Here is a 26781-nt window from a genome sequence, read left to right on the forward strand (position 1 = left end):
GACAGTCTGTTTGGCCTTTCAAGGGGTAGAAGGAGGCTAGTTTATTTATACACACGGACTAAGGAGCACTTAACAATAGCTAAAAAAGCTTTTCTTCTTTTACTTTAATAACTTATACTTAGTAATATTGAAAATTAATAAAAAATTCTTGCAGAAAATAATGTATTTTATAATTCTATGGGCTCTTCCTACTTTATGCATAACCGATCTGTATTAAGAAGAAATCATTAAGCAGCTATTAACATGTATTCAATTTCTGCATGAGTAAAATTGTGCAGAGATCGAAGGAATTGGTGTTTAGTCTATATTATCTGTGTCCCTGGTGATGAATAGGGAGGGGAAGGGTCAATCAGGTTTATACATACAGCCTAAAATCATAGAGAAGAACTAAGAGTGAAGAATTCAAGAAGGAAACACTTTCTAAATAACTATTTAGAGAAGGAAGGCGTTTTCCTTAAAATGACCTCTCTAATTAGGGTATAACTCTGTTAACTGGGCTAGAAAGAAAATCGAAATAATTATTATATGATACAGAGCCTTTCTTCTCGTACAATTTTTATTTTACAAAGAGAGAAAAACCGATGAAAGAGGAGGAAGACTAACGCAGAATGCATGCTGCACGTGAATCCATCAAATCTGCACACCAGCTCCACACTGGCACAGATTTCTTAACATCTTTTGTTTTGGTTTTTATCAGCATTGCCAGTTGTCAGAAACTATCATGGTTCAACGTGGGTGATTTATTCCTAGTCAAGTGGAACTGACTGCTCTGCTGCTGAGGCCCTAATCACTGAGCAAACGTAGAAGGGACTTCCTATAGGATGTAGTTCTAAGGACAAGAAATCCCAAAATACTCCTTGCAGTCACCTAGCTACCTGGAACATCATTTAAAGGAAAGAATTTTTTGGATGATGCCTCCACACTTGTTCTAAGCAGCCGTCAGTGTCAAATGTATTGTGCAAAGCAAGTTACTCAGAAAGGCTCTGACCTTTACCTTCTTGGTTAATAATACCTCTCAGTATCAGTGGTAAAAGTACAGTCTGGATCAACTGGTCATAATCAGCTGGCAAAAGAGACCTACAGTAATCAATGGAATCTAAAAAGGAAAAATTCACTAAGTCCCCTGATCTACGCAATTGTCTGTCTACCATCCTGCAGGCCTGTGAAATGTACTAACAAGGCACAACTATACTTTACCAAAATGATCAGGGTTTGCCCAGACTGTACTGGTCTCTAAATTTTACTTGTCCAGTTACGTGTTTCCAACGATTAGAGGATACAAGAGCAACAAAGTCATGTGGAACTCTAAGCAGTGTTTTAAACACAATTTAGGTTGTTAAAACTCCCATATCTATATTCTCAATGACTGTTTAGGGTCTTTAATAAGCCCAGCAAAGATTCTGGCTGACAACCAATTATTTCTTTGGTTGAGTTTCCCTCCCAATTGTGCTATTCTCTCATCATATAAGTAATGGACGGATTATCGTGATGAATAAATAGCTAGCTATGTCCCACTGGGCAAGTTACTTGTTCTTTCTAATTACCTACCTACAAGACAAAGACCACTAATATTCCTTTCAATTCTAAAATACAACTGTATTCTTATGATGGGAAAGACGAGAACATTTAAAAAGTAATACACTTCAGCAGAGTACCTCTGTATTTTATCTTAAAAACTGTTCAAATTGAACTATACAGGAAGTATAGGTATGACCTTTAGGAAAATACAGAGTCCATTGCTCCGGTTAGATTTTATTAATTGCTGGGAGGGAAAGTAAGTTCCTTGATAGACTTGCTCATGGTACAGATAATGGAACTAGGGACCTCTTGAATTAAAATAACTGGATAATATGAAGCAAAAGCTGGTGAGACCAAAGGTCACACTGCTAGTCAAGATCTGCTTGGTAGACAATTAAGGAAATGGCTCAAATACTTCTTTTTATATCTGGCAGGCATATATAAAAACTTGACGGATATTCATATGCTAAAATTGCTCAAAAAAAACCAAAAAAACAAAAAGAGGACCCATAAATCCACGGTGGCTGTCCTTGTGAAGCAGCGGCAATGATGAGACTGCACCTAGGACCTCAATTCACACCTATACGAATGGCATCCCTTGAAGCTGTGCAATAACAATAGATAGAACACTCTTAGATCTAATAGTTCACTACATTTTAGTGATGAAAGAACTCAGTATTTTTAAGTAACTAACTAAAGCAGACACACTAGGCTTAGTTTCTGCCCATCCCCCCACAAAGAACCACTATTCTTTGTATTACTTATTACCAATAACAAAGTCGGGAAAAATCAAGTACATAACAATAGAAGGCTAGCTAAATTAAATATGCTCTATCAACCATTACAGTTCATATACTTGATGATTAACTAAGGATATGCAAACTTCTTTATTATATAACATTACATGAAAAAGAAAAGTTATCAAAATGTACAATATTATCCCAATTTGAAGGAAAAGTTTATTTTTACATAGAATTTTCCTTGTTATACCTTTTCCACATTTTTCAAATATTCAGAAGGGACATACATGATTTCAATGATAATGACAAAAGCAATAATTTTCTAAATCCTATCTGAGAAATCTCAGGATTTACAAGAAATATGATTAGGATCATGGTAAGAGAGGTTCTCCTAACATATGCACTTACCAACATGGGAAATCTCTAGGGGTTTCTGTGGGACATGTGAGCGTTTCTATTTAACCCACACCTTCCACAGGTTCATACTGTGGGACCAAACCAAGCTGTCAGAGACTTGGGGGGTTTTCCGCAATGCCAAAGAAGACTGAGAGATAACAAATGAATCCAGAGAAACCAAGACTTGCAAAACCTATTTGAAATATAAGGTCCAAAGGAAACAGCAATAGGATGCTTCACATATTTTAAGTCTAAATTCAAGTTCATCTCACTCAATTTTTATTTTAGCCAGGCCTACTTTTATGGCCTGAAGTAAGCTAACTTGTACTAAAAGTCAATCCTAGTGTGACAAGGCTGGGTTTCCCAAGAAGCAGACCTTGAGACAGATTTTATTGTTCAAGAAATTAGAGGGTGCTCTTGGGATCAATACCAGTGGAAAGGAAGTGGGGAGGGGGGAGCATGATGGTGCAGAGGGAGAAATTAGGCTGCCATGAAGTCCCAAAGGATTCAGACAACCCCATGGGGAGCTCTGAATCTGCGACGACCTTTCAGAGTTGCCCCAAGTCAGGGCAATGGATTCAAGCCCTTGTACCCTACAAGGATCAATCATTGGATACCAATGGGAAGGGATGTGGCCTTGTACAAGGTAGGTCTCTTTAGCCAACGCAATCTCCACAGGGGATACTTCCAGCACCTGGGGGAATACATCCTTCAACCCTCAGCAGGGATCTGGGTCACTCATCACAGCATCCATTATACCCAGCAGCTATGTATGCTCTTTCTAGTTAAATAATATTTAACATGAAATTGTAACTGCTCTCAATTTATGCTGTATTTGAACCACATACATAATTTTATGGCTTTGTAAAACCTAGAGACCCTTGTATCCCAACTTGATTGTTTCACCAATGGTGGGCATTTTGAAGCAGGAGTTCAGGGATGGCCTTTAAGGTGTGTCTGACATCCCAGTCCACACAAATGAGCCATGCGCATTTTTACATGAAGAGCACCCACAGCTTTCATCAGATTGTCAAAAGGGTAGGAGAAAAGTTACAAATCATTAATTAGTGGCATTCTTTTCAAATACCCACAATATTTTCTAAAACGAATAGCCACTTCACTTAAAATTGCTTGCTTAGCTGTTTTACAAAGATACTGTGTTACCAAATTTGCTGTGTAAGAGTTTGGCCCGGTTGGGATGCAGGGAGAACAGATCCAAACAACAGTTCCTCACCTATATGCAATGGAAGCCCAAGAATCTTATTAAATTTAGTAAATTCTCCTTGGTCAACTTGAATGATTTTTCTAATCTGAAAAACCCCTGCAGGAAAAAAAAAGTGTTAGGAGAAAAAAGTAAGCAGGTCTGGCAATTACAGGAAGATAAAACAGATAAAGGACAAAATACACGTCTGATGCTGGAAGCTCTTTTCTGGTGAGGGTGTACATATCGGTATGGCAGAGAGAAGGAAGAGCACAAAAAGCTACTTCATCAAAGTTTGATTTAATAATTTCTTCAGGAGGTTAATTATTTCCACTTCTCAACTAGAGTTGACAGGCACCTAGGCGTCTATCCAAAAACAGGCATTCCCACAGGTGAGAATGCAATGCAAGTTAATTCATGCCAAATTATAAGCAGTTTTAAGCAGAAGAAAATATTAACTGTGCTTCAAAACTCTGATCAAGCATTTTTTTTTCCAAATTCTTTGCCTCTTTCTAGATATTTATCTATGTAATATTTATACTCTGACAAGTTCCTGCTACAAGGTCTCCTGAGAGACTACTAAGAACAACCTTTGTCCCAAAAGGAATCTGACCCTTCCATATTGACTTGTTAATTACCATTTTTCAAGTTTAAAATATGTTTTCAGTCAAAACAGAAGTCAGGGCACTCCAAACTAGAGCTTGCAAGACTCTGAGAATATTAATATGGCATACGATTAATAGGAAATGGACACATCACATAAATCCTCAAATTATTCACGAAGCTCCTTAAAAGTCCAAAGAAATGATGTTTTCATAAGAGTCAAAATTACTTCTGTGTTGTACAAAGCATGACACTATAAGCCTTTGAATGCTTCTTGTTTATATTATACCCTAGCACTTGAAAATAAAGCATTTATCCAAAGGCTATGTTCTCTCAGGTCCATTCCTATTGCCTCCATGATAATGGTGGTAGAACAAGTTTCTACATCTCTCCAGGTGAAAAATACAAGGCTCTTTAAAAACACATCCACTCTTATCCCAGGAATGCAAGATTGATTCACCATACAAAAATCAATCCATATAATGTACCATATTAATAAAGAACAGAAACCACATGATCATCCCAATAACTACAGAAAAAGCATTTGACAAAATCCAACACCTCTTCATGATAAAAAACACTCAATAAACTAGGAATCGAAGGGAACTTCCTCAACTGGATAAAAGGCATCTGTAAAAAACCCAGTTAACATCATACTTAAGGTGAAAAATGAAAACCTTTCCCCTAAGATAAAGAACAAGACAAGGATGTCCACTCTCACCACCTCTATTCATCATTATACTGGACAATTAGGGAAGGGCAATTAGGGAAGAAAAAGAAATAAAAGGCAGCCACATTGGAAAGAAAAGGTACAGCTACCTCTATTTGCAGATGGCTTTATCTTATACGTAGAAAATACTAAAGAATCCACTAAAACACCATTAAAGATAATAAGCCAATTTAGCCAAGTTTCAAAACCCAAGACCAATAAACAAAAATCACTTGTATGTCTTTACACTAAAAATAAATAATCTAAAAATCAAGTAAAGAAAATTCCATTTACAGTAGCAGCAAAAATAATAAAATATTTAGGAATAAATTTAAAGAAGTGCAAGGCTTGTAAACTGAAAACTACAAAACATCAATGAAAGAAACTAAAAACAACCTAAATAAGTTAAAAGACATCCTGTGTTGATCAGCTGAAAGACCTGATGTTGAGGGGAGGCGGTTACTTCTTTTTTTGGACGCCCAAAAGCCAAAACGATCTTGAAAAGGAACAAAGGTAGAAGATTCACAGTGTCCAGTATCAAAACCTACTACAAAGCTACAGTAACCAAGACAGTGTGATGTGGGAAACAGACAGACATATAAATTGATGGAACAGAACTTAAAGTTCAGAAATGAACATGTGTGTCTATGTACAACTGATTTTTAGCAATGGTCCCGAGACCATTCAGTGGGAAAAGAACAGTCTTTTCAACAAATGGTGCTGGGACAAATGGATATCCACATGCAAAATAATGAAGTTGGATCCCTACCTTACACCACATACAAAAATGAACTAGGAATGGACCAAAGACCTAAATGTAAAAGCTAAAACTATAAAACTCTTAGAAGAAAACACAGGAGGAAATCTTTGTGACCTTCAATTAGGCAATGGTTTCTTAGATATGATGTCAAAAACATAAGCAACTAAGGAAAAAACAGATAAACTGGACTTCATCAAATTTAAAACTTTTGTGCATCAAAGGATGCTATCAAGACAGTGAAGAGATAACCCAGAGAATGGGAGAAATATGTGCAAATCACTTATCTGATATGGATGGAATCTCCCGAATAAAGACTTTCTAGAACTCAATAAAAAGCCAAATAACTCCATTTAAAAATGGGCAAAGGGGGCTTCCCTGGTGGCGCAGTGGTTGGGATTCTGCCTGCCAGTGCAGGGGACACGGGTTCGAGCCCCGGTCTGGGAGGATCCCACATGCCGCGGAGCGGCTGGGCCCATGAGCCACAATTGCTGAGCCTGCGCGTCTGGAGCCTGTGCTCCGCAACGGGAGAGGCCGCGACAGTGAGAGGCCCGCGCACCGTGATGAGGAGTGGTCCCCACTTGCCGCAACTGGAGAGGGCCCTCGCACAGAGGCGAGGACCCGACACGGCCATGGATGGATGGATAAATAAATAAATAAAAATTAAAAAAAAAAATGGGCAAAGGATCTGAACAGACATTTCTCCAAGGAAGATACACAGATGGCCAGCAATTACATGAAAAGACATTCAACAGCATTAGTCATTATGGAAATAGAAGTCAAAACCACAACAACATACCACTGCACACCCATTAGAATGGCTATTTGAAAAAGAAAAATAACTAGTGTTGGCAGAAATGTAAAATGGTTCAGCCGCTTTAGAAACAGTTTGGCAGTTCCTCAAAAAGTTACAGGTAAAGTTAACATCAATTCCATCCCAAGATATAAACTCAAGAGAAATGAAAAACGTTATGTTCATACAAAAACTTGTACATAGATGTAACATAATCATTATTCAAGTGGAAACCACCCAAACGTCCAGAAACTGATGGATGGATTAAAAAAAAAAAAAAAGTGCTATATTAATTACAATGGAATATTATTCAGCCATAAAAAGGAATGAAGTACTGACACTTGCTACAACATAATGAACCTTGAAAACATTAAAGAAGCAAGACATAAAAAGCTACTTATTATATGATTACATTTCTATGAAATGTCTAGCATAGGCAAATTGATAAAGACAAAAAGTAGGCAGTGGATGCAGAGTATACGGGTTGTGACAGGTATGGGTTTGTTTTTAGGGTCATGAAAATGTTCTGGAACTGGACAAAAGTGATGGTTGCACAACCTTGTAAGTATACCAAAAACAACTGAATTATATAGTTTAAATTAGTAAAGTTTATGGTATGTGAATTATATCTCAATTAGGGAGGGAAAAAAAAGCATCAATCCAATTAACCCCATGGTGCTAGCTTTAAAAGTCAAGGTTCCCCCCTCCCCCCCCCTCCACCCAGGGGTTTTTACAACCAAAAAATGTTTCTAGACCTTGTATAATGCCCCTTTTGAGACAAAACTGTCCCCCCCTTCCCCATTAAGAAACACTGATATAAATGGAATGAAATTATAATCTATTAATTTGAAGCGTCAATCTTTAAAAAGCATAGTTTCTGTGACAGAATAAGAAAACAGAAAAAAAAAAAAAAAGTCAAGGTTCCCAATATCCATCAACGAAGCGTGAAACTACTCTAGTACTGAGATTTATCTGGCGTTATTCCCCAAATAACACAAATACAAATAACAGTTTAGTCAAGTTTCTCTGTTCTTAATGGACTTAAAAATTCTCTTGCAATCACTGTGTCATCCATGCACATACTCAGTCTGACGCGCTTCTAGATGGCGTCTCTTCCACGTTAGATCACCCATACGCAAAAGTTTTCATCTAGACGGTTGTGCTGCTCACCTATGATGATCTCCAAATTGAATACGTAGCATTAATTCACCTTCTGCTGTCAGCCTGCCCTTTCCACACACCTTATTCCTCTGTACCCTTTTCCTATCAATTATTTTCATACCCAGTGATAATGCCTCAATTGGGTAAAACAACTTAACACTGTTTAGAATTCCTTCTGGTTTGAAGTGACTTCTGTTGACAGCAATGGATGATAGTAGAAGTCCTATGAATAAGAGATTAAAACACTGAGCAGAACATGGAAATATACAAAAAAGTCATACGACAACAGAAAAGAAAGTGAGAGCTTTGTTACCATACCACATAAACAAAATCTCGCCCTCATGTTCTCAATCCTTTATCCAACATTTTTATTCAGCTGGAGCAGATATTTTGCACAGACGGCCGCAACAATGTCTCCGACTTCACGTGCTTTTTTGTAAGTGGCTTTGCCACTCCTCCAGTAAGACGTGGAGTATTTTCCTTGACACCCCCGCCACCAAATCAAGTTAGGTCCTGTGACTACTGTGACCAAAAGAGTACAGACCAAAGGAATCCCCTGCTGCTTCCAAACCAACTCCTAGCGCAACCCTTAACTGGCCACGGAGCCACGGAGCCAGAGGCCAAGGAATACCCAGGCAGGACGTACGCAAATGAAGAAACCATCCTGGTAGTGGGTCACCCAGCTGCAGACACCCCCAGCTGTCACCAAACAAATCAGGGACAAACTACGCAAGAGAGCCCTTCCTGAATTCCTGATTCACAAATAAAATGACTGTTTACTCCACTAAGCTTCAGCAACAGTTTACTATGCAGCGAGAGGTTTTCCTCCCCCGTCTATCTTTACAGTGCTATCGCTCTTTCTGTTTTAATCACTGATATCGAAAGTGTATTGTTTCTAGATTATCAGAAGATAGGGATGAGGCATGTTGTGTTTTCTTTTATTGTTTTTATTTTTTGGAGAGGGGTGTTCTGGAAGAGGAGGGATGGTGAGAAGGAACATATCATAATGAAAAGATATTTTGTAACAAAGTAAACTAAGATCCTCCCTGTTTTAGGGACTAATTCTTCAATCATTGTAAGATGTCACTTGTATAATACCAGCATCATTTAAAAAGTTATCTACTGACAAATGGAAGTTAAACCAGACTTTGAAAGTTCAACTATCTACCCTCCTTAAGGTTTACTTGAAAAAGTGAGGGGAAAAAAGTTATATGAAGCAAAGTAAATCCATATGGAGCATATTCCCCAGCAGAAAAGTTACCGTCAATCAGACTTCATTTACTATGCATTATTTTTTCAATAAAATATTTCAAGAATTTAGCTATACATATTTTCCACTGAGGAAAAAAATTTTTAATTAAACTGAGTTCTATTAAAAAATAAGAAAGAAAGAAAAGGGAAAATTCTAATGCCTAAGTATATTAAGTTTCCAACTTAAAATCCAATTAGGGCCTGACCTGCTCTTCTTTCAACTTAGCTTCATTAACAGCTGGCTTGTGATTTAAAAAGAATATTTAGAAAACATTACAATTAATCCTTATTAAAAATAAAAGCACAATTTTTAAAATATTAATTTTCTCAGAATAAATTAGTAAATATTGTTTTCAATGATAAAATATATTCTTTCCATTTTATGATATGGAAAAAGTGAAGAAACTAACATGTCCTTAAAGTCAAGACTCTACAGCAAACAAATAGAGTGTATAAAGAACCTATTCTTTCTGACTTCCTACCGAAAACAAAAGAACAGGAGACTTAAAGAACCAATCTAGGACCACAAAAAGGGAAAACTTTCTAATTCAATTATCAGTTAGCTTTCTGCTACTGATAAATCTAAACTCTAAATACCAAAACCTAGGAAACTGGAGATGCAGGCAAGGTGAAATAAAGAGAAGTTACAGAAGCATACAAGGGAAAGATGATAACGTCTGCGTCAGCAAATTAAACTCCAAGCTACATTACCATTTATAATCAACCAAGCAAGAAGCTGTACAATTTTAACACAGATTCTGAATGCAGCTCAGATTCAAATGCTCAATTACGTTTTCCAGGTCAGTGATTTATTATGAAGATAAGAAATTTACTGTAACACAAAACTACTTTAAACCATAGCGGAGAGCCCTGGAAAGGAGAGGCCGGTGCTAATCCCACTGTACTGCATGCTTGGCCATCTGCTATTGTCTCATTTCATTCTCTGAGCGCAGGGCTATCCCCGTGCATACAAATACATATACTACCTAGAAAGCTGGAAGCCTATGGGCAGGCAGTGGTGGCCCAGACAGACCCAAAATCGGTCCAGAGTATGTGATTCACAATCCAGCCATTCTCAAAGCTGCTACGATTTTCAGAAAACAAGGATTTTTAATGCATATTTAATATGCCAAAGTAATGCCAAAGTAATACATTGTTTCCTGGTATTCTCCTTAAATATTAAAAGAGTTAAATATTACTTAAACTTACAATTGTAAGTAATATTTGTGAGAAAAATGATAGAGAATGCAGATGCCAAGAACAAGGAAAGGATGAAAGCAGAGTTACCATTTGCTCTTCCTTATGGAGTAAGTGGATAAATCAAGAAGCAAAATAGGGACCTCCCTGGTGGCGTAGTGGTTAAGAATCCGACTGCCAATGCAGAGGACACGGGTTCGAGCCCCGGGAAGATCCCACGTGCCACGGAGCAAATAAGCCCGTGCACCACAACTACTGAGCCCGCGTGCCACAACTACTGAAGCCCACAAGCCTAGAGCCCATGCTCCGCAATGAGAGAAGCCACCGCAATGAGAAGCCCGCGCATCGCAACGAAGAGTAGCCCCCGCTCGCTGCAACTAGAGAAAGCCTGCACGTAGCAATGAAGACCCAACGCAGCCAAAAATAAAGAAATTAAAAAAAAAAAAAGAAGCAGCAGCAAAGTAGGTTAAGTGTTGCATAGAATTAAGACATGTCTCCAGGGACTTCCCTCGTGGTCCAGTGGTAAAGAATCCGCCTTACAATGCAGGGGATGCTGGTTCGATCCCTGGTCAGGGAACTAAGATCCCACATGCCGCAGGGATAAGCCCATGCGCCACAACTGCTGAGCCCGCGTGCCACAAACTATAGAGCCCACGAGCTCTGGAACCTGCGCGTCACAACTACAGAGCCCATGCGCCCTGGAGCCTGCACACCACAGCTAGAGAAGAGAAAACCTGCCGCCACAACTACAGAGAAGCCCACGCGCTGCAACGAAAGACCCTGCGTGCCTCAATGAAGATCCCGCATGCTGCACCTAAGACTTGATGCAGCCAAAAGTCAATTTAATTAATTAATTCAAAAAGAAAAAGACATCTCTCCAGGAAAATCTCAAGATCCGCCTGTAAGGTTATACTTCAATATACCACCGCAGGTAAATTTCTAAAGTTTCTGATGGAAAATCTTCAGGGCCAGGGAAAAGAAAAACTGAATTCTATTTATCAGTTTCCTAAATAAACTAATAGGACAATAAAGATGAGTATATTCTCTGAAGACCTTCGCATTATGTAAGAAATGGGACTAATTTTCCCAGAGACCAGGTAATAGGAGACATCATAGTAAGAAAGAAAAGGCATTGAGAGACAGAGCTCTACCAGAAATTTCTAGGAATCCGTATTACAAATGTATGAAGTACAGAGGTGAAATTCCAGGGCGTGACCTTCTGGAAAGGACACTATTCCCCTTTTTCATTCACACCGCTCTCTCAGCTTGGGACCTCTTACCCCTTCCCCATCTGCCTAGCAAACTTTCACACACCTTTCAAGACTCGACTGCTAAGACTTCTCTTAGACTCCTTTCACACAAGGTCGAATCCGGAATGCCTTGCTTTGTGCCCACTGTACACCATTTGTATGGTAACTTCTTTAACTGCTACAACTCTGAGACTCTGAGAGCAGAAACCATCCTCTCTGTGTACTTAGCACAGTGCCAGGTGCACAGCAGAAGGCAATGCTGACTGCATGAATGAGACAGCTGAGGACGCCTGGGAAGACTGGGACGCCCACAAGAACATAAAGTGACTGTGCAACTATCAATGCACTCAGTAAGGGGGGAAAGGAGAGAAGCCAAGAAGATTCCAGTGTATAGAAATAGACACACTGCTTAGAAAGCTAGGCCATCGTGTACATCATCATGTGGCTCACATCACTCTAAGAAGGAATTATACAGAATGATAATGAGTCCAATGGACTCAGATTTTCAAGACAGATTTCTTCTGGATGAAGAACAGAGGAGAAAATGGATTTACAAAGGAACTGTACTGTATAGCACAGGGAACTCTGCTCAATATTCGGTAATAACTGAAATGGGAAAAGAACTTGAAAAAGAATAGTTACATATATATGTATAATTGAATCACTTTGCTGTACACCTGAAACTAACACAACATTGTAAATCAACTATACTCCAATATAAAATAAAAATTTTTAAAAAATAAAAAATAAATTAGACCTGCAAACAAACTGGGATTACCAAAAAAAAAAAAAAAAAATCCTACAGACAACAAAAGGAGGTCTTCGAATTGTTTGGATAGACATATCAATCTGATAGAGTTTTCTTACAATATACCACAAAAGTCTTTTCTGAGCCTATGCAACATTTTATCACCTACATGGACATATAAAGAATATATTCATGGGCATCCCCAGTGGCGCAGTGGTTAAGAATCCACCTGCTAATGCAGGGGGACACGGCTTTGAGCCCTGGTCCGGGAAGATCCCACATGCTGCGGAGCAACTAAGCCTGTGCGCCACAACTACCGAGCCTGCGCTCTAGAGCCCGCGAGCCACAACTACTGAGCCCGCGCTCTAGAGCCCGCGAGCCACAACTACTGGGCCCGCGTGCTGCAACTACTGAAGCCTGCACACCACAACTACTGAAGCCCGTGCGCCTAGAGCCCGTGCTCCACAACAAGAGAAGCCACCGCAATGAGAAGCCTGTGCACAGCAACAAAGAGTAGCCCCCGCTCGCCGCAACTAGAGAAAGCCCACGCACAGCGACAAAGACCCAACACAGCCAAAAATAAATAAATAAATTTACTTTTTTTAAAAAAAGAATATATTCATAAGGGTTGAAGGCATAAAACTGAAGGAGATAAACAGACTAAATAAATCAAGTTTCAAAAGATTCTTAAAGATTAGAGTCATTGGCTGAATTTAGCAAAGTAAAATGTAATAAAGAACAAACAATATTAACACCTATTAATATATGCATGGTATATAACACTTCATGGGTTCCAAGGTGCTTTTATACACATTACATCATTTCACAACCCCCCCAAAGTAACTATTATACCCTGTCTACAGATGAGGAAACTGAGGGTTAGTGAGTTTTCCCAATACCACATTTCAGGGAGGGCCAAGAACAGAACATTAATCACCTTCTAATCATCTCTCTTGCAACTAGATCCAAAATTCCAAAGAGTACAAGTATGGAGGAAAAATGAGTGTAGAAAAACAACTGCCATCAGAAAAATTAATCAGGGCAAGTAAGAATAATGGGAGGAACAGCAATATTTCACCGAGGAAAATAAGATTTGGGGGCTGTCAAATATAGGCTCCCGATATCTAAAAAATCATCCTGCTGAAGGAGGATTACACTTGTTCAATACGGCCCAAGCTAATCTTAACCAGCAAATACGATAAGTAGCCAAATTCTGGTTCAAGGAAAGGGGGTCAAAACTGTCCAAGCCATTCATGCATCTTAACTGGACATATCTGACCATAAGCTGAATAAATCCATTTGCCAGACTTTGTAGGAAATTTTCATCAAACGAACAGCTGGGCTTTATCAAATGAGACTCTACATCTGCATCAGACATTGTTTCAAAATATACACATAAACTTCTAGAGGAAGGTGGTTCTAATTTCACAATTATAAAATTAGGAATGAATTTAAAGTAAAACACAGGAAAAATTCTTTCTCAATGAAGATAGATATGCAGGTACAGAGAAGGTTTTTTCTAGGCATTTTTATTATTCATATTCAAACAAAAGGAAACATAAAGTATATAATAAGCACCCATGTACCAGCAAATTAAACAGAAGTAAATCTGCCTCCAGGTATTCTGAATATATTTCAAATATAAATATGTATCTATATGTTATGAAGTATGTTAAATTACACACAAACGCATTACCCATCGTAAGAATGAGAATTACCTGAACTACTTAAGATACTCATATATTCTTCCTTATCCCAACCCTCTTCCCTTCCCTACCTCCAGAAGAAATAACTTTGCTGAATTTTTATCCTAAATATTCCCTTGCCCTAAAACGAAAAGAATAATATATTCCACTGTGTGACTATACCACAACTTACTAACTCAATCATTCTGTCAATAAACACTTGCAAAGTATTTCCTCAGTTCTGTTTTGGTTTTTTCCTTAATCCAAACAACGTTACTATGAGCATTCTTACATACATCCTGGAGTTCATCTACAGTATATGTATCTGGCAGGGTACCCTTATGTTTAGTAAGTGCTTTCCAAAATAGTTGTACCTATTTAAAAACCCAACAGCACTGTGTGAGAAATTCAGTTGCCACATTTACCAACACCTGATACTGTCAGACTTCTTAATTTTTGCGAACACAGCTTACAATGCTAAGTATAAAATGGTTTCTTAATCTGGTCTTCTTTTACATTCCACTGATTACAGTGAGGGTACATAACTTTTCATATTTATTTGCCATGTATATTTCCTCTTATATAAATTTTATTAACACATACACAGGTTGTACGAAAACATGCATCCTGACCTAAGATACGGGTGCATGCATAAACACCAAAGCAAGCATTTAGTTCTGCGAGAGAATGGAGGGGAATACTCTCAAGAAAAGACATGCCAAAGAACTTTGACTCTGTTTGAAATTTTACTTCCCAAGTTGAGTAATTACCATTATTTATTATGTTATTCTCTATGCTTTTTGAATCTCACAAATAATTAAATTATAAAATGTAAAAAGATAATATAAATGCATGGTCAACAAGCAAGCACCCAGTGGACTTCCCTGGCTGTCCAGTGGTTAAGACTATACTTTCCAATGCAGGAGGTACAGGTTCAATCCCTGGTCAGGGAGCTAAAATCCCACATGCCTCGCAGCCAAAAAACCAAAACATCAAACAGAAGCAATACTGTAACAAATTCAATAAAGACTTTAAAAATGGTCCACATCCAAAAAAAAAAAAAAAAAATCTTAAGTAAAAAGGTACACTTTAAAAACAAACAAACAAGCAAGCAGCCAGGACCACTCTTGAAAAAGTGTTCAAAGGAGTTCTTGGGGAACCAAGAATTAAATGAAATGTAAACCTTGGGAACAGGTAAGCCATGGTGCTACAAACAGTGGTAAACATTAAATTCACTTAAACACAGAAATAAAGGCTAAACAATATGAATCACGATTACAGAAAAGACTGTTTCCCCTTCAAAAAGCAACACAATGTAAGTATGAAAAGCACTGTGGACTCAGCAAAAGACAACAAAGCTTACCAACAAAAATCAGGAAGGGGGATTCTAAACAAACTAAGTATTTTTCATAAAAAGCAGTCAAAGAAACAGAGGCAGATAAATGGAACAGACCAGAAACAGGCCCAGATTTAAACGACAATTTATTTTTGGCATTTCAAATCAGGAGGAAAAAGGTAGATTATTTAATAAATATTATAATGATGACTGGCCACATAGAAGAAGAAAAAGCTGAATCATTAAAGCCAATATATAAATTTTATAAAACAATTTTCAGGTATAAAGAAAAAAGAAACTTTAAATGTACCAGAAGAAAGCATGCGTGAATTACTTAATAACCTTGGTGGGCATAAGGACTTTCTGAGCATGACTGAAAATTGAGAGGACACAGAGGAAAGGACAACTAAATTTGACACATAAATTCTAAAACAAATACCATAAAGGAAGTAAAAAAGAAAATGACAAACAAGAAAATATATCTGTAAAACATGAGGAAAGAGGCCAATTCACTTACTAGGGAACCCCTATAAATCAATAAGGGAAAAAAATAAACCATCTAATAGAAAAATGTAGAAACGACATGAATATGTAGCTTCAAAACGAAGAAAACCCTATGAAAAAATGCTCAACATGCACTCAAATTTAAATAAATATTAAGCAAGAAAGTAGATATTTTTGGAACTTCCCTGGTGGCGCAGTGGTTAAGAATCCACCTGCCAATGCAGGGGACACGGGTTCGAGCCCTGTTCCGGGAAGATCCCACATGCCGCGGAGCAACTAAGCCTGTGTGCCACAACGACTGAGCCTGCGCTCTAGAGCCCGCAAGCCACAACTACTGAGCCTGTGCGCCTAGAGCCTGTGCTCCGCAACAAGAGAAGCCACTGCAATGAGAAGCCTGTGCACCGCAACGAAGAGTAGCCCCTGCTCGCTGCAACTAGAGAAAACCCACGCACAGCAACAAAGACCCAACGCAGCCATAAATAAATAAATAAATAAATAAATAAATAAATAAATAAATAAATAAATGGGGGCACGGAGAGAGAGGAAGAAAGGGAGGGAGGGAGGGAGGGAGGGAGGGAGGAAGGAAGGAAGGAAGGAAGGAAGGAAGGAAGGAAGGAAGGAAGGAAGGAAGAAAGAAGGTATTTTTAAATTATCTACCAGGTCACTGGAAATTTTTAAAGGTTTGGCAACAAATGTCTGATGAAGCTGTGCAGAAACTCATCTTAATATATAAAAGCACAAGCTTTTTAGAGAACTGGGCATCCATCAGTTTTTTTAGATGCATACAATATCAATTCATGAATGAGGTATGTTTAGTCGTTAATTGTTATGCTACTATATCAAATATATAAACAAGAAAAAACCCTATAAATATCTACTTATACAGCTATAGGACATCAGTTAATTATGGTGCAAGTAAGACACCGAAAACCAAGCAGACATTAAAAACAATGAGATAAAGCTACATATAAAAAGACACAAAAATACGTTTATTTTTAAACGAATAAAAAAGTATGATCCCACTTGTCTTTTTTTAAAAATGGTGTGTAACATACGTATGCCTATATATGCATAGATATTTTATAGAAGAGTATACAAATAATTATTAACAAGTTACATCTCTAAGGAGCTGCACTGAGAGGGTCAAAGGATGAGAAAAGATAAGTTCATTTCATATGTTTTTGTACTTTTGAATTTTTTTTTACCTTGAACATATATTACTTTCATAATTTAAAACTAGCTAATTTTTTAATCCACATTGTCATTTCTTAGTGTCTTTTCTTTAGTTGAGGTATAACTGACATGTAACACTGTGTAGTTTCAGGTGTACAACATAATGATGCAGTATTTGTTTATACTGCAAAATATCACCACAAGTAAGTCTAGTTAACATCTGTTACCATATATAGTTATGAAATTTCTTTTCCTGTGATGAGAACTTCTAAGATCTACTCTCTTAGCAACTTTCAAACATGCAGTACAGTACTGTTAACTATATTTAGTCACCATGCCATACGTAACATCACCAGGACTTAATTATTTTATAACTACAAGTTTGCACCCTTTGACCCCCTTCTTAGTGCATTAAAATCTAGATTTTAAAACAGTTGAGCACATTTACTCAATATTTCAAAACAAATATATTTGAAATATACTAGTGATTCTACATTCTGCATAAAAATTAGACAAAAAAAGTTTCAGAGGCTAAACTTTTACAATGATTGTACAACACTCTCCCCCAAAGTATACTTCAGAATTATTTTTTCTATTAAAAGAATAATTGTGGGCACACTAGAAGTTAGTAGCAAAGTTACAGCAACAATCTACAGTGGGAATAACCCAGGGATTTACAGCAAGCCAAAACATTAATACACATTGACCAAGAAAAAAAAAGAATACTCAAGTGTATAACACGTTTTGCAAAGCTCATGTGTTTCAAAGTTCCCAATTAAAAAGCAATATAGGGACTTCCCCGGTGGTCCACTGGTTAAGAATCCGCCTTCCAGTGCAGGGGACATGGGTTCGATCCCTGGTCGGGGGAATAAGATCCCACATGCCACGGGGCAACTAAGCCCACGTGCCTCAACTAGAGAGCCCGTGTGCTGCAAACTACAGAGCCCATGTGCTCTGGAGCCCATGCGCCACAACTAGAGAGAGAAAACCCACATGCCACAACTAGAGAGAAGCCCGCGCGCCGCAACGAAAAGCTTGTGCGCCGCAACGAAAGATCCCATATGCTGCAACTAAGACCTGACGCAGTCAAAAACAAACGAACAAACAAAAAGCAATATAGGGGAAGTTTCTACAAGCTAAACACAGTCTAACCATATATCCAGCCATCATGCTCCTAGCTATTTACCCAAATGAGTTAAAAACTTGTGCCCCCACAAAAACCTGTATGGGAATGTTTATAGCAGCTTTATTCATAATTGATAAAAATTGGAAGCAACCAAGATGTCCTTCTGCAGGTAATTAGATAAACAAACTACAATAAATTTGATTTTTTTAAGTAAGCAAAATTAGAAAGCATGGTATTAGAACAGGAATAAACCAAGAGACGTTTGCCACAGTAATGCAAGCCCAGACACACACACTCACACCATTTAGTGACCCATACAAACAGAGGTGACACTGTAATCAGTGAGGAAAGCACAGAGTATCTGATAAACTGTTTTTAGACAACTGGCTACCCATACTGAGGGAGGGGGGAAGAACCCTGACTCATATACACAAAAATGAATTCTAGATGAATTAAAGCTTTACATATAGAAAGCAAATCTTTAAAACTTTTAGAAAGAAAGATACTGTTTAAGTATCTTTTAAGACAGGGCAGCATGGAAGGATTTTTTTTTTTTAAAGACCCAGAAAGGATACATCGTAAAGAAGAAATACTGGTAAAGCCAACTACCTTAAAATTCAAAACTCCTACACGTCATTTACCATCTTAAAATGTTTTAGTATTTTACCTATATTTTAAGTGCCTGAAATAGTTCTTAGTACACATACTACTAAGGAAAATAGAGGCATATTTATACTAACTTTTTTTTTTTAATTTATTTTATTTTATTTATTTTTATTTTTGGCTGTGTTGGGTCTTCGCTGCTGTGCACGGGCTTTCTCTAGTTACAGCGAGCAGGGGCTACTCTTCATCGCAGTTTGTGGGCTTTTCATTGTAGTGGCTTCTCTTGTGGCAGAGCATCGGATCCAGGCGCACGGGATTCAGCAGTTTTGGCACGCAGGCTCAGTAGCTGTGGCTCGTGAGCTCCAGAGCGCAGGCTCAGCAGTTGTGGCGCACAGACTTTGTTGCTCCACGGCATGTGGGATCTTCCTGGACCAGGGATCGAACCCGTGTCCCCTGTATTGGCAGGCGGATTCTTAACCACTGCGCCACCAGGGAAGTCCCTACACTAGCTTTTTAAAATGTTGATATTTTGTGAACTGGTCAAAATAAATATGATGCAATACTGAACTTCAAGTTTCAAAATGTATGACCATTTACAATCACTCCAAAAAAATTAAATACCTAGGTCTAAATCTAACAAAACATGTATAGGCTCTGTATGCTGAAAATTACAAACGGCTAATGAAAGCAACTGAAGAAGATCTAAATGAGTTCTTCCCATGAATAGTATATGAAATGGAAACTTGACATGTGTAAAGATAGCCAATCTACTTAAATTTTTCCTCAAAGATGAGGAAAAAGAAAAGATTACTCAGCAGTGAGAAAAAAAAAAAAAGTGTTTTACTGACAAACAGTAGAACTACAATAAGCCAAGCCCAGCGAATCCAAAAGATGTTACATTACAAATTTCCAGTTTTGGTGCCTGAATTCAGCACTAGAGAGCTCAGAGCAAGAATTAAAATCCAATGCAGAACAAAGATGGAATACATGATCACCACTGAGTTCTCCAATGGCCCTTTCTAAAGTGCAAGGTGACAAAATTCCTTAAGTTACCCCCAGTTTTCCTTCATCTACCTATTAAAATCAGAAACACTCCACTATGCAAAGAAGGAAAAAAGGTCCAGAAGGGAAATGTCAGAACAGATTGAATATTTATTCAATAGGGAGAAAAGAACTGCCACCACAGAGCGAAGATTCTTGTGAATAGGAAATTCAACGACCAGGCTGTCGAGATGCCAGAAGAACTCACTGACCCTTATCCACCTGGCGTTTGTTGAGGCTCAGCTCCAGCCGGCCTACGTGGCTACTAGTCCCATCTGACAGCATCAGATGTGGCTCCTATTAGTGAACCCATTACAGGGCATCCATCAGCCAGGGCGAGTCAAGAGGGAGCTCCTTGAACCCTCTGACCCGCTGCACAGTTAAAGAGGTCAAAGTCTTAGAAAGTACACATGCCAGAAATCTAAAAATAAATAAATCTCATGCCAAGTCATTTCTACCTAATTCCTACATTCTAGTTTGTATTCTGTATACTATATATTCCACTTCTAATATGTATTCTATATATCCCAATAACCACAAGCAAAAGAACAAAGCAACTCACCTTAAAAACATTTTACCCAATACCCTTGAAATACACTATTAAATTCTTATTGCAGAAGTCAAAAGCCCAGACATTTAAACCTGTAGATAAGCTTGAACTGCCTTGTCTCTCAGTTCTTCTCAGCATTAATTTCAGAAAAATGAAAGGCTTTCCATCTGTGGGTCAGGAATCAGAATACAGCAGGAAAACGTCCCTCATCACTTCTAAGTGTTTCTCATTCTGATGGGACCAATGTCTCAGGATAATAACTGTGAGGACTCATATTGCTGCTTCTTTACCAAAAGTACCCAGATGCCCCAGCTGCACTTTTACGTTAGATCCCTGACTCTGCTAAGTGACCTGGAAATGGGCCTGCACTAACCACTCATAAATACCCGCATGCCGATTTGAGGGAATGTCAGTCAGGTATGAGACCCACAAGAATTGGTGACTGAAAAAGGTAAAGAATGAAAACTCCTGTTATAAACATACAAACCTTTGGTGTTACTGCAGTGGGAAATGCAGGTTTTGATATTAAAAATATTTCATATCACAAATATTAGCCACAGAAACTACCCAAGCCCATAGTCTAATTACTAAGTGATCTTTTCAATTCAAATCACCTGTGTACACTTTTTCCTGATCTGCTTTTTCATGCAATGCAGAATTTAAATGGGCTAGTCTGGAGAGCTGAGATAAAAATAACCACAAAAACCACTTTGCTACTACTAGATTAATTGCTCTGAATTCTACACTGATCTTTTGGTTTGGTGTGAACTAAATTCAGAGTATAATTTTGCGTGAGGTCCGTATTTTGCAAACCGCAAAAAACATATTCAGGAAAACCCCTCACAGACTAGCAGGACACACAGTCATCACCCTAACACCATTCTTGGCAGGAGGAATAAGACCTTTTTTATTCACATCAACTGAGCTGGAGGAACAGCATCTAACCAGCTTGCCAAGCATCAAGGTCTGTGGCAAACAGGTTAGGCCAACTTCAACAAAATCAGAAGGTTTTTCCTCCACAAGACTTTCTCTACCAAAGGACATGAACAGAAAAATGGCTACCTTGCTGTTTTGGCCTTTTACTTCTGACCACAAAAGTATTAATTATCTCAACCCATCTTAATCTTCTTTTGTTTTACATCAATAAACAGATCTACCTAAGAGCACATTAGCACTAGTAACTGCATGCCAGTGACAATGGCATGTTTCCTATAATTCCTCTTTTGCAATTATATGACTCACTGCCTTTCTAACTCTCTGACCACACCTTTTCAGTTTTCTTCACTGGATCCGCTGTCATTTCCCCCTCTTTACATCTCACTCGATACAACCTTCCTCTGGAGAAACCAATTCATCCCTAAGGCTTTAGCCACTACCCCCATAATGACAGCTTCCTAATATTTATTCCTAGCCTATTCCTAGCCCCAACCAGTTCTAAAAACCTGAGATTCTAACAAAAGTTTCTGCTTTCACTGAATATTTAGTTTAGAATGAGCTTTTTTGGTTTTAATCTTTTCTTTGAAAGGACCTTTAAAGATCACCTAATGTGGTCACACATAAATGTAAGTTAAATCTGAGTACTGTCTACTATATTATTTTCTGCATTTTTCCTGTATTTCATACATTTTTTTTTAATTTATGTATTTATTTATTTGGCTGTGTTGGGTCTTTGTTGTTGCGCGTGGGCTTTTTTTTAGTTGCGGCAAGCGGGGGCTACTCTTAGTTGCGGTACGCGGGCTTCTCATTGCGGTGGAGTCTCTTGTTGCGGAGCACGGGCTCTAGGCGCGTGGGCTTCAGTAGTTGTGGCACATGGGCTCAGTAGCTGTGGCTCACGGGCTCTAGAGCGCAGGCTCAGTAGTTGTGGCGCACGGGCTTAGTTGCTCTGCGGCATGTGGGATCTTCCTGGACCAGGGCTCGAACCCGTGTCCCCTGCTTTGGCAGGCGGATTCTTAACCACTGCGCCACCAGGGAAGTCCCCATAAACTTTTAAAAAGGTAAATAATCTAAACTACTCCTAATTTTAAAGCTGAGGAAATCAAAGCTGAAACTAAGTGACTTGCCGAAGATCACTAAGTATAATTTCCTATCACCACATCTCCCACTGTTCCCATCTAGAAAAGAGGATGACTGAAGGGCGTTGGGTCATGAGGCTGAGAGTGTACACAAGCAGACCTTTTTAAAAGGCTATTTCAACTGCACTGAGTTCTGTCTGACATCCCAACAAAAGGTTGAAGAGCTCAGAGAAACTTGCAAAAGGCCACAGGCAGAGATGTGTCATTCAACAGTGCACAGTTTATCTGTACAAAGGTGGGGAGAGGGCTACAAAGTTATCATCTAAAAAAACCAGTGGTGATATTTTAAACCCACTGATATTTAATATTCACCTCCAAATTCAGATGAGAACTTCATAATTTAAAAAATCTATTCTAGCCACATTAAACATCTATTCTAACCTTAGGAAGGTGGTATTATTATTATTCTCAGTGACAGATGAGAAAATGGAGGATTACAGAGGTAAAATAACTCATCCAACGTCACATAACTAATAAATGTAGAAGGCTATTTCAAGCCTAGGTCTGACTCCAAAGCCCATGCTTTGACCACAGTGCTACTAAATCCAGACCACCTCTGTGAAGGTCAACCGATTAAAGGAGATGTTCATAAAACTGGAGCAATTCCATACATACTATACACTGTACACTGCCCAACACAAAAGGACCTCATTCCATGGACCCTGAACAGGAAAAACACCAGGTCTTTTCCCACATCCCGTTTTTCCTTCAAGAATTTTAAAATTAAAAAAAAAACCCAAAAAACTCCTGAATCCATGTTCTTTTTCATATGTGCTTAATTTTGTGATTTGAGAGCTGGATGAAAGTCTAGGGTAGCTTCAGAGAGGAGGATGAGATCGATAAAGAGCAATTATAGGGGGCCTCCCTGGTGGCGCAGTGGTTAAGAATCCTCCTGCCAATGCAGGAGACACAGGAGCGAGCCCTGGTCTGGGAAGATCCCACATGCCGCGGAGCAACTAAGCCCGTGCGCCACAACTACTGAGCCTGGGCTCTAGAGCCTGCGAGCCACAACTAATGAGCCCGCGTACCACAACTACTGAAGCCTGCAAGCCTAGAGCCTGTGCTCTGCAACAAGAGAAGCCACCGCAATGCGAAGCCTGTGCACCACAACAAAGAGTAGCCCTTGCTCGCCGCAACTAGAGAAAGCCCGCGCGCAGCAACGAAGACCTAATGCAGCCAAAAAAAAATAAATAAAATTATTTTTTTAAAAAAGAGCAATTATAGGAACAGAAAGATAGCAATTATAGAAATAGGTGAGAACTTTCAAAGAGCTGGTTCAAACTGTCTTTTATGGGATCCAACAGGAGAAAGCTGCTTTGGAAAAAGTGAGCCTTGTCAAGTGTCACCAGAGTAATTTAAGAAAAAATAGCAAATCCTGATAAACAGGCATATAACATTCATATAATCACCCCAAGTTCAAAAGGAAGTTAGCTTTTCTACTGTTATCTTTTAGAATGAGACCCTTATATTTGAGCAGTTGTCCTAATAACTTACAGGGGTAATTGCTGCAACTCAGTTAGTCCTAAAAACAAATACAAAAACCATCCAAGAATGACCACAAATACAGTCTTTGTTCTCTATGGTACAAGAAACCAATCACAAGCCCATCTGTATGAGACCTAGCTAATAAGAACACTATTTCAGAGGGAGGTACAAAGAGAAGGATGGGTTGCCAAGGGGAAGAAGTCATCTATTAGACTGTGACAAGCTTTTAAGTGTTTGCATTATCATTAACCAACTGCCTGGTTCCCTGGTTCCCACACCTGCCACCTCCATCCAAAACTATCACAGCAGCACTTGCCAACAGGCTCAGCTCCAAAACACTGGCGCCCTCTTCTGACCCTTTTGTAGTACTGCATTCATACCAGGCACTGATGTGAAAATCTCTAATAAAGCCACAAATTAATAAATTTGCAGGTAACATTTTTCAGATAATTCTGTATTTGCAATTCCCTGAATAAACCTTAATTTAGCTTGATAAAAATGTTAAATAGCAGACCTTCTACATAAAATTTATGCCAATGAAAAGAAAAGCAACAATGTTCTCTTACCGTTTTAACAGTTTACATATATTAGCTGATAGTATTACAAGAATTAGAAGGATGCCAATAACTGACAGACAAAGACCTTACTATGTGCCAGGCACTAGGAGTGAATAAATTAGTTTAATGCTAACAACCTAATGAGGCAGGAACGCCTCTTCATCTTACAGGTGTAAAACGAGGCACAATGAACTTAAGTAATGTGCCCAGGACCCTGCACCTGGTAGCAAGTGGTAAAACTGAAGTTCACACTCAGTAACTGTGACTCCAGAGCCAGAGCCTTATCTACCCCAAAATATCCCTCTGAGGTATCATGATAAAATGAAACGTGATCAAAATAGAAAAAGTATAAGTTGTAAGGAAAATTATAAATACATCATCCAAATCTCTCATTTTCAACAAAATCCCTAACTGTAAAAAAATAAAATACCACACGAAACATTTTGGTCATTTTCCCATTCCTCCTCGCTTGAAGATTCTGAACTTCTGGGTCTAAGATGTTTTTATGCCTTCTTTTTACTACCCATTCCTTTCTTCATTACACTGTGCCTTTATTTATCTATTATCTTGTTCTTGAAAAGAAAAGAAAAAATTAATCCATACTATACGCTTTATTTTTCTTCTATACAGCAGAACTGCTTACCTATTCCTACCTAAATTCTCTATTTCATTGAGATCTTTAGAAAATATTTTCCTTAAGACAGTAAATCCAAATAGCATCATCAATTCCTTCTCATTGCAAATATGATAGATTCTCATCTGCCTGGAATTATTTAGTGTGTTCCTACCTCTAATCAAGGCTGGCAGACTAGATAATCTTCTAATATTTCTAAAAATGCTAACTTTATTTTCAAACAGGACATGAAGGCACATGTCTAATAATCTGCAGTTCAAAACAAGATTTATCTCAAACATTTCTAGATTCCACAGTTTGCCTACTTAAAGCTATTCATAATACCAAAAATTAAGGACACTTAATAACCCAACACAGGCTGACCAAGCTCACTGCCATTCATGACTGAAAGATTTACCACGGGTGAAAACAAATGCTTTTACAACTATCGTTTCATTTCATAACATTAGTTTAAAGTCTACTTAGAAGCACAGACGTAGTCAAAGTCTGAAGTATCAAAAACATATATTAACTGCACCGGTTTAATTTGTTAGATACAAGAACAATAGAAACAAGATGGTTATAGTTTAGTACTATAACTGACCACATCGCTAAAGAATCCATCGTAACATTATTCATAGCTCCCGTATCTCAACACAACAAGAAGTGCACAGGTAACACACAAGAAAAGGTGCCAAGGAATGGGCTCCGTGCAAATCCCACAACTCCTTTTACCTCGTTCTGCAGGATGGCAGCCCTCGAGGCTCCTTAGCAGTCAAGGACTCCTTCAGCACTTCAATGTGCTGCTTGCTGTCTGAGAACTGGTTGGTGAGTGTTTCTAGCTTTATCTGTAGGGCTAGTAGTTCTGTGTCCTTTCTGGACAGCTCCTGCTTCACCTGACCAATCTAGAGAAGAAGAAAAAGCAGTGTAAGGAAAAAAGAAATAAAACCACCACCTCTGATCTGGATCTTTGACAGATCCACGTCAAGATATACAGCATTAACTTTATGACAGGACACAATTCATCTTTTTGCACCATCTAATCTTAGCTGACCACCCCCCCACACAAAAAAACAAAGCTTATTCAACTAATAGCAAAATTTCCAGTTTTCATTTATTGTCTCCCCTAAACTGTTGAAATCCATTAGAAAAGGAATGGAAGAAGAAAAATCCCAATTCACTTAGATGACTATGAGACAGCAGTAAGCATCTGAACATGACTAAAGCAGTTTTCATCTTATTAAGTCATAAGAAACTGCAAATCATACAGCAGGATTAGTGTAGATGGAATACAGAAAGAAAAAAGAAACTTCCTACTATTGCTATCTAAACTCAAAAGCTGCACAATTATTTTTTCATTGTTTTTTTTTCATTCTCAAATGAAAGTGTACATAAAGTCCTTCTTAAAAAGCCACTTTAGTGTTATAAGGCATTATAAACATGTGCTTTCTAAAAATTATATAATTTTGAGGAGTTAGGGGTACTGACCTAAAAGAAAGATTCCACCTATAAAGTTATATTACCTACAACATGTCATATCAACTAAATGGATAAAAGTATATAACCTAAATAAAGAACGCATAAAATCTCATTCTCTAAGAATCTACATGTGTAATCAAATTTGAATTACTCTGACAGAGTAATCCATACATCAACAGGTGCCACTCACTCCCCCAGAAATTTTTCTCATCTTAACTTAGAAAACATTTAAC

At 38.3% G+C, this 26781-nt stretch overlaps 1 protein-coding gene across 1 annotated transcript in view; it reads right to left on the reverse strand.

Annotated features, from left to right (window-relative positions):
• Positions 1-26781, reverse strand: part of LOC132362732 (ELKS/Rab6-interacting/CAST family member 1-like) — a 136886-nt gene that overhangs the window by 3528 nt on the left and 106577 nt on the right. Inside the window, 1 exon segment of the mRNA XM_059917708.1 lies at positions 25805-25974. Within this exon segment, the coding sequence (XP_059773691.1) occupies positions 25805-25974 (170 nt within the window).

This window comes from Balaenoptera ricei, chromosome 3 (assembly GCF_028023285.1).
Source record: "Balaenoptera ricei isolate mBalRic1 chromosome 3, mBalRic1.hap2, whole genome shotgun sequence".
Lineage (NCBI taxonomy): Eukaryota > Metazoa > Chordata > Mammalia > Artiodactyla > Balaenopteridae > Balaenoptera > Balaenoptera ricei.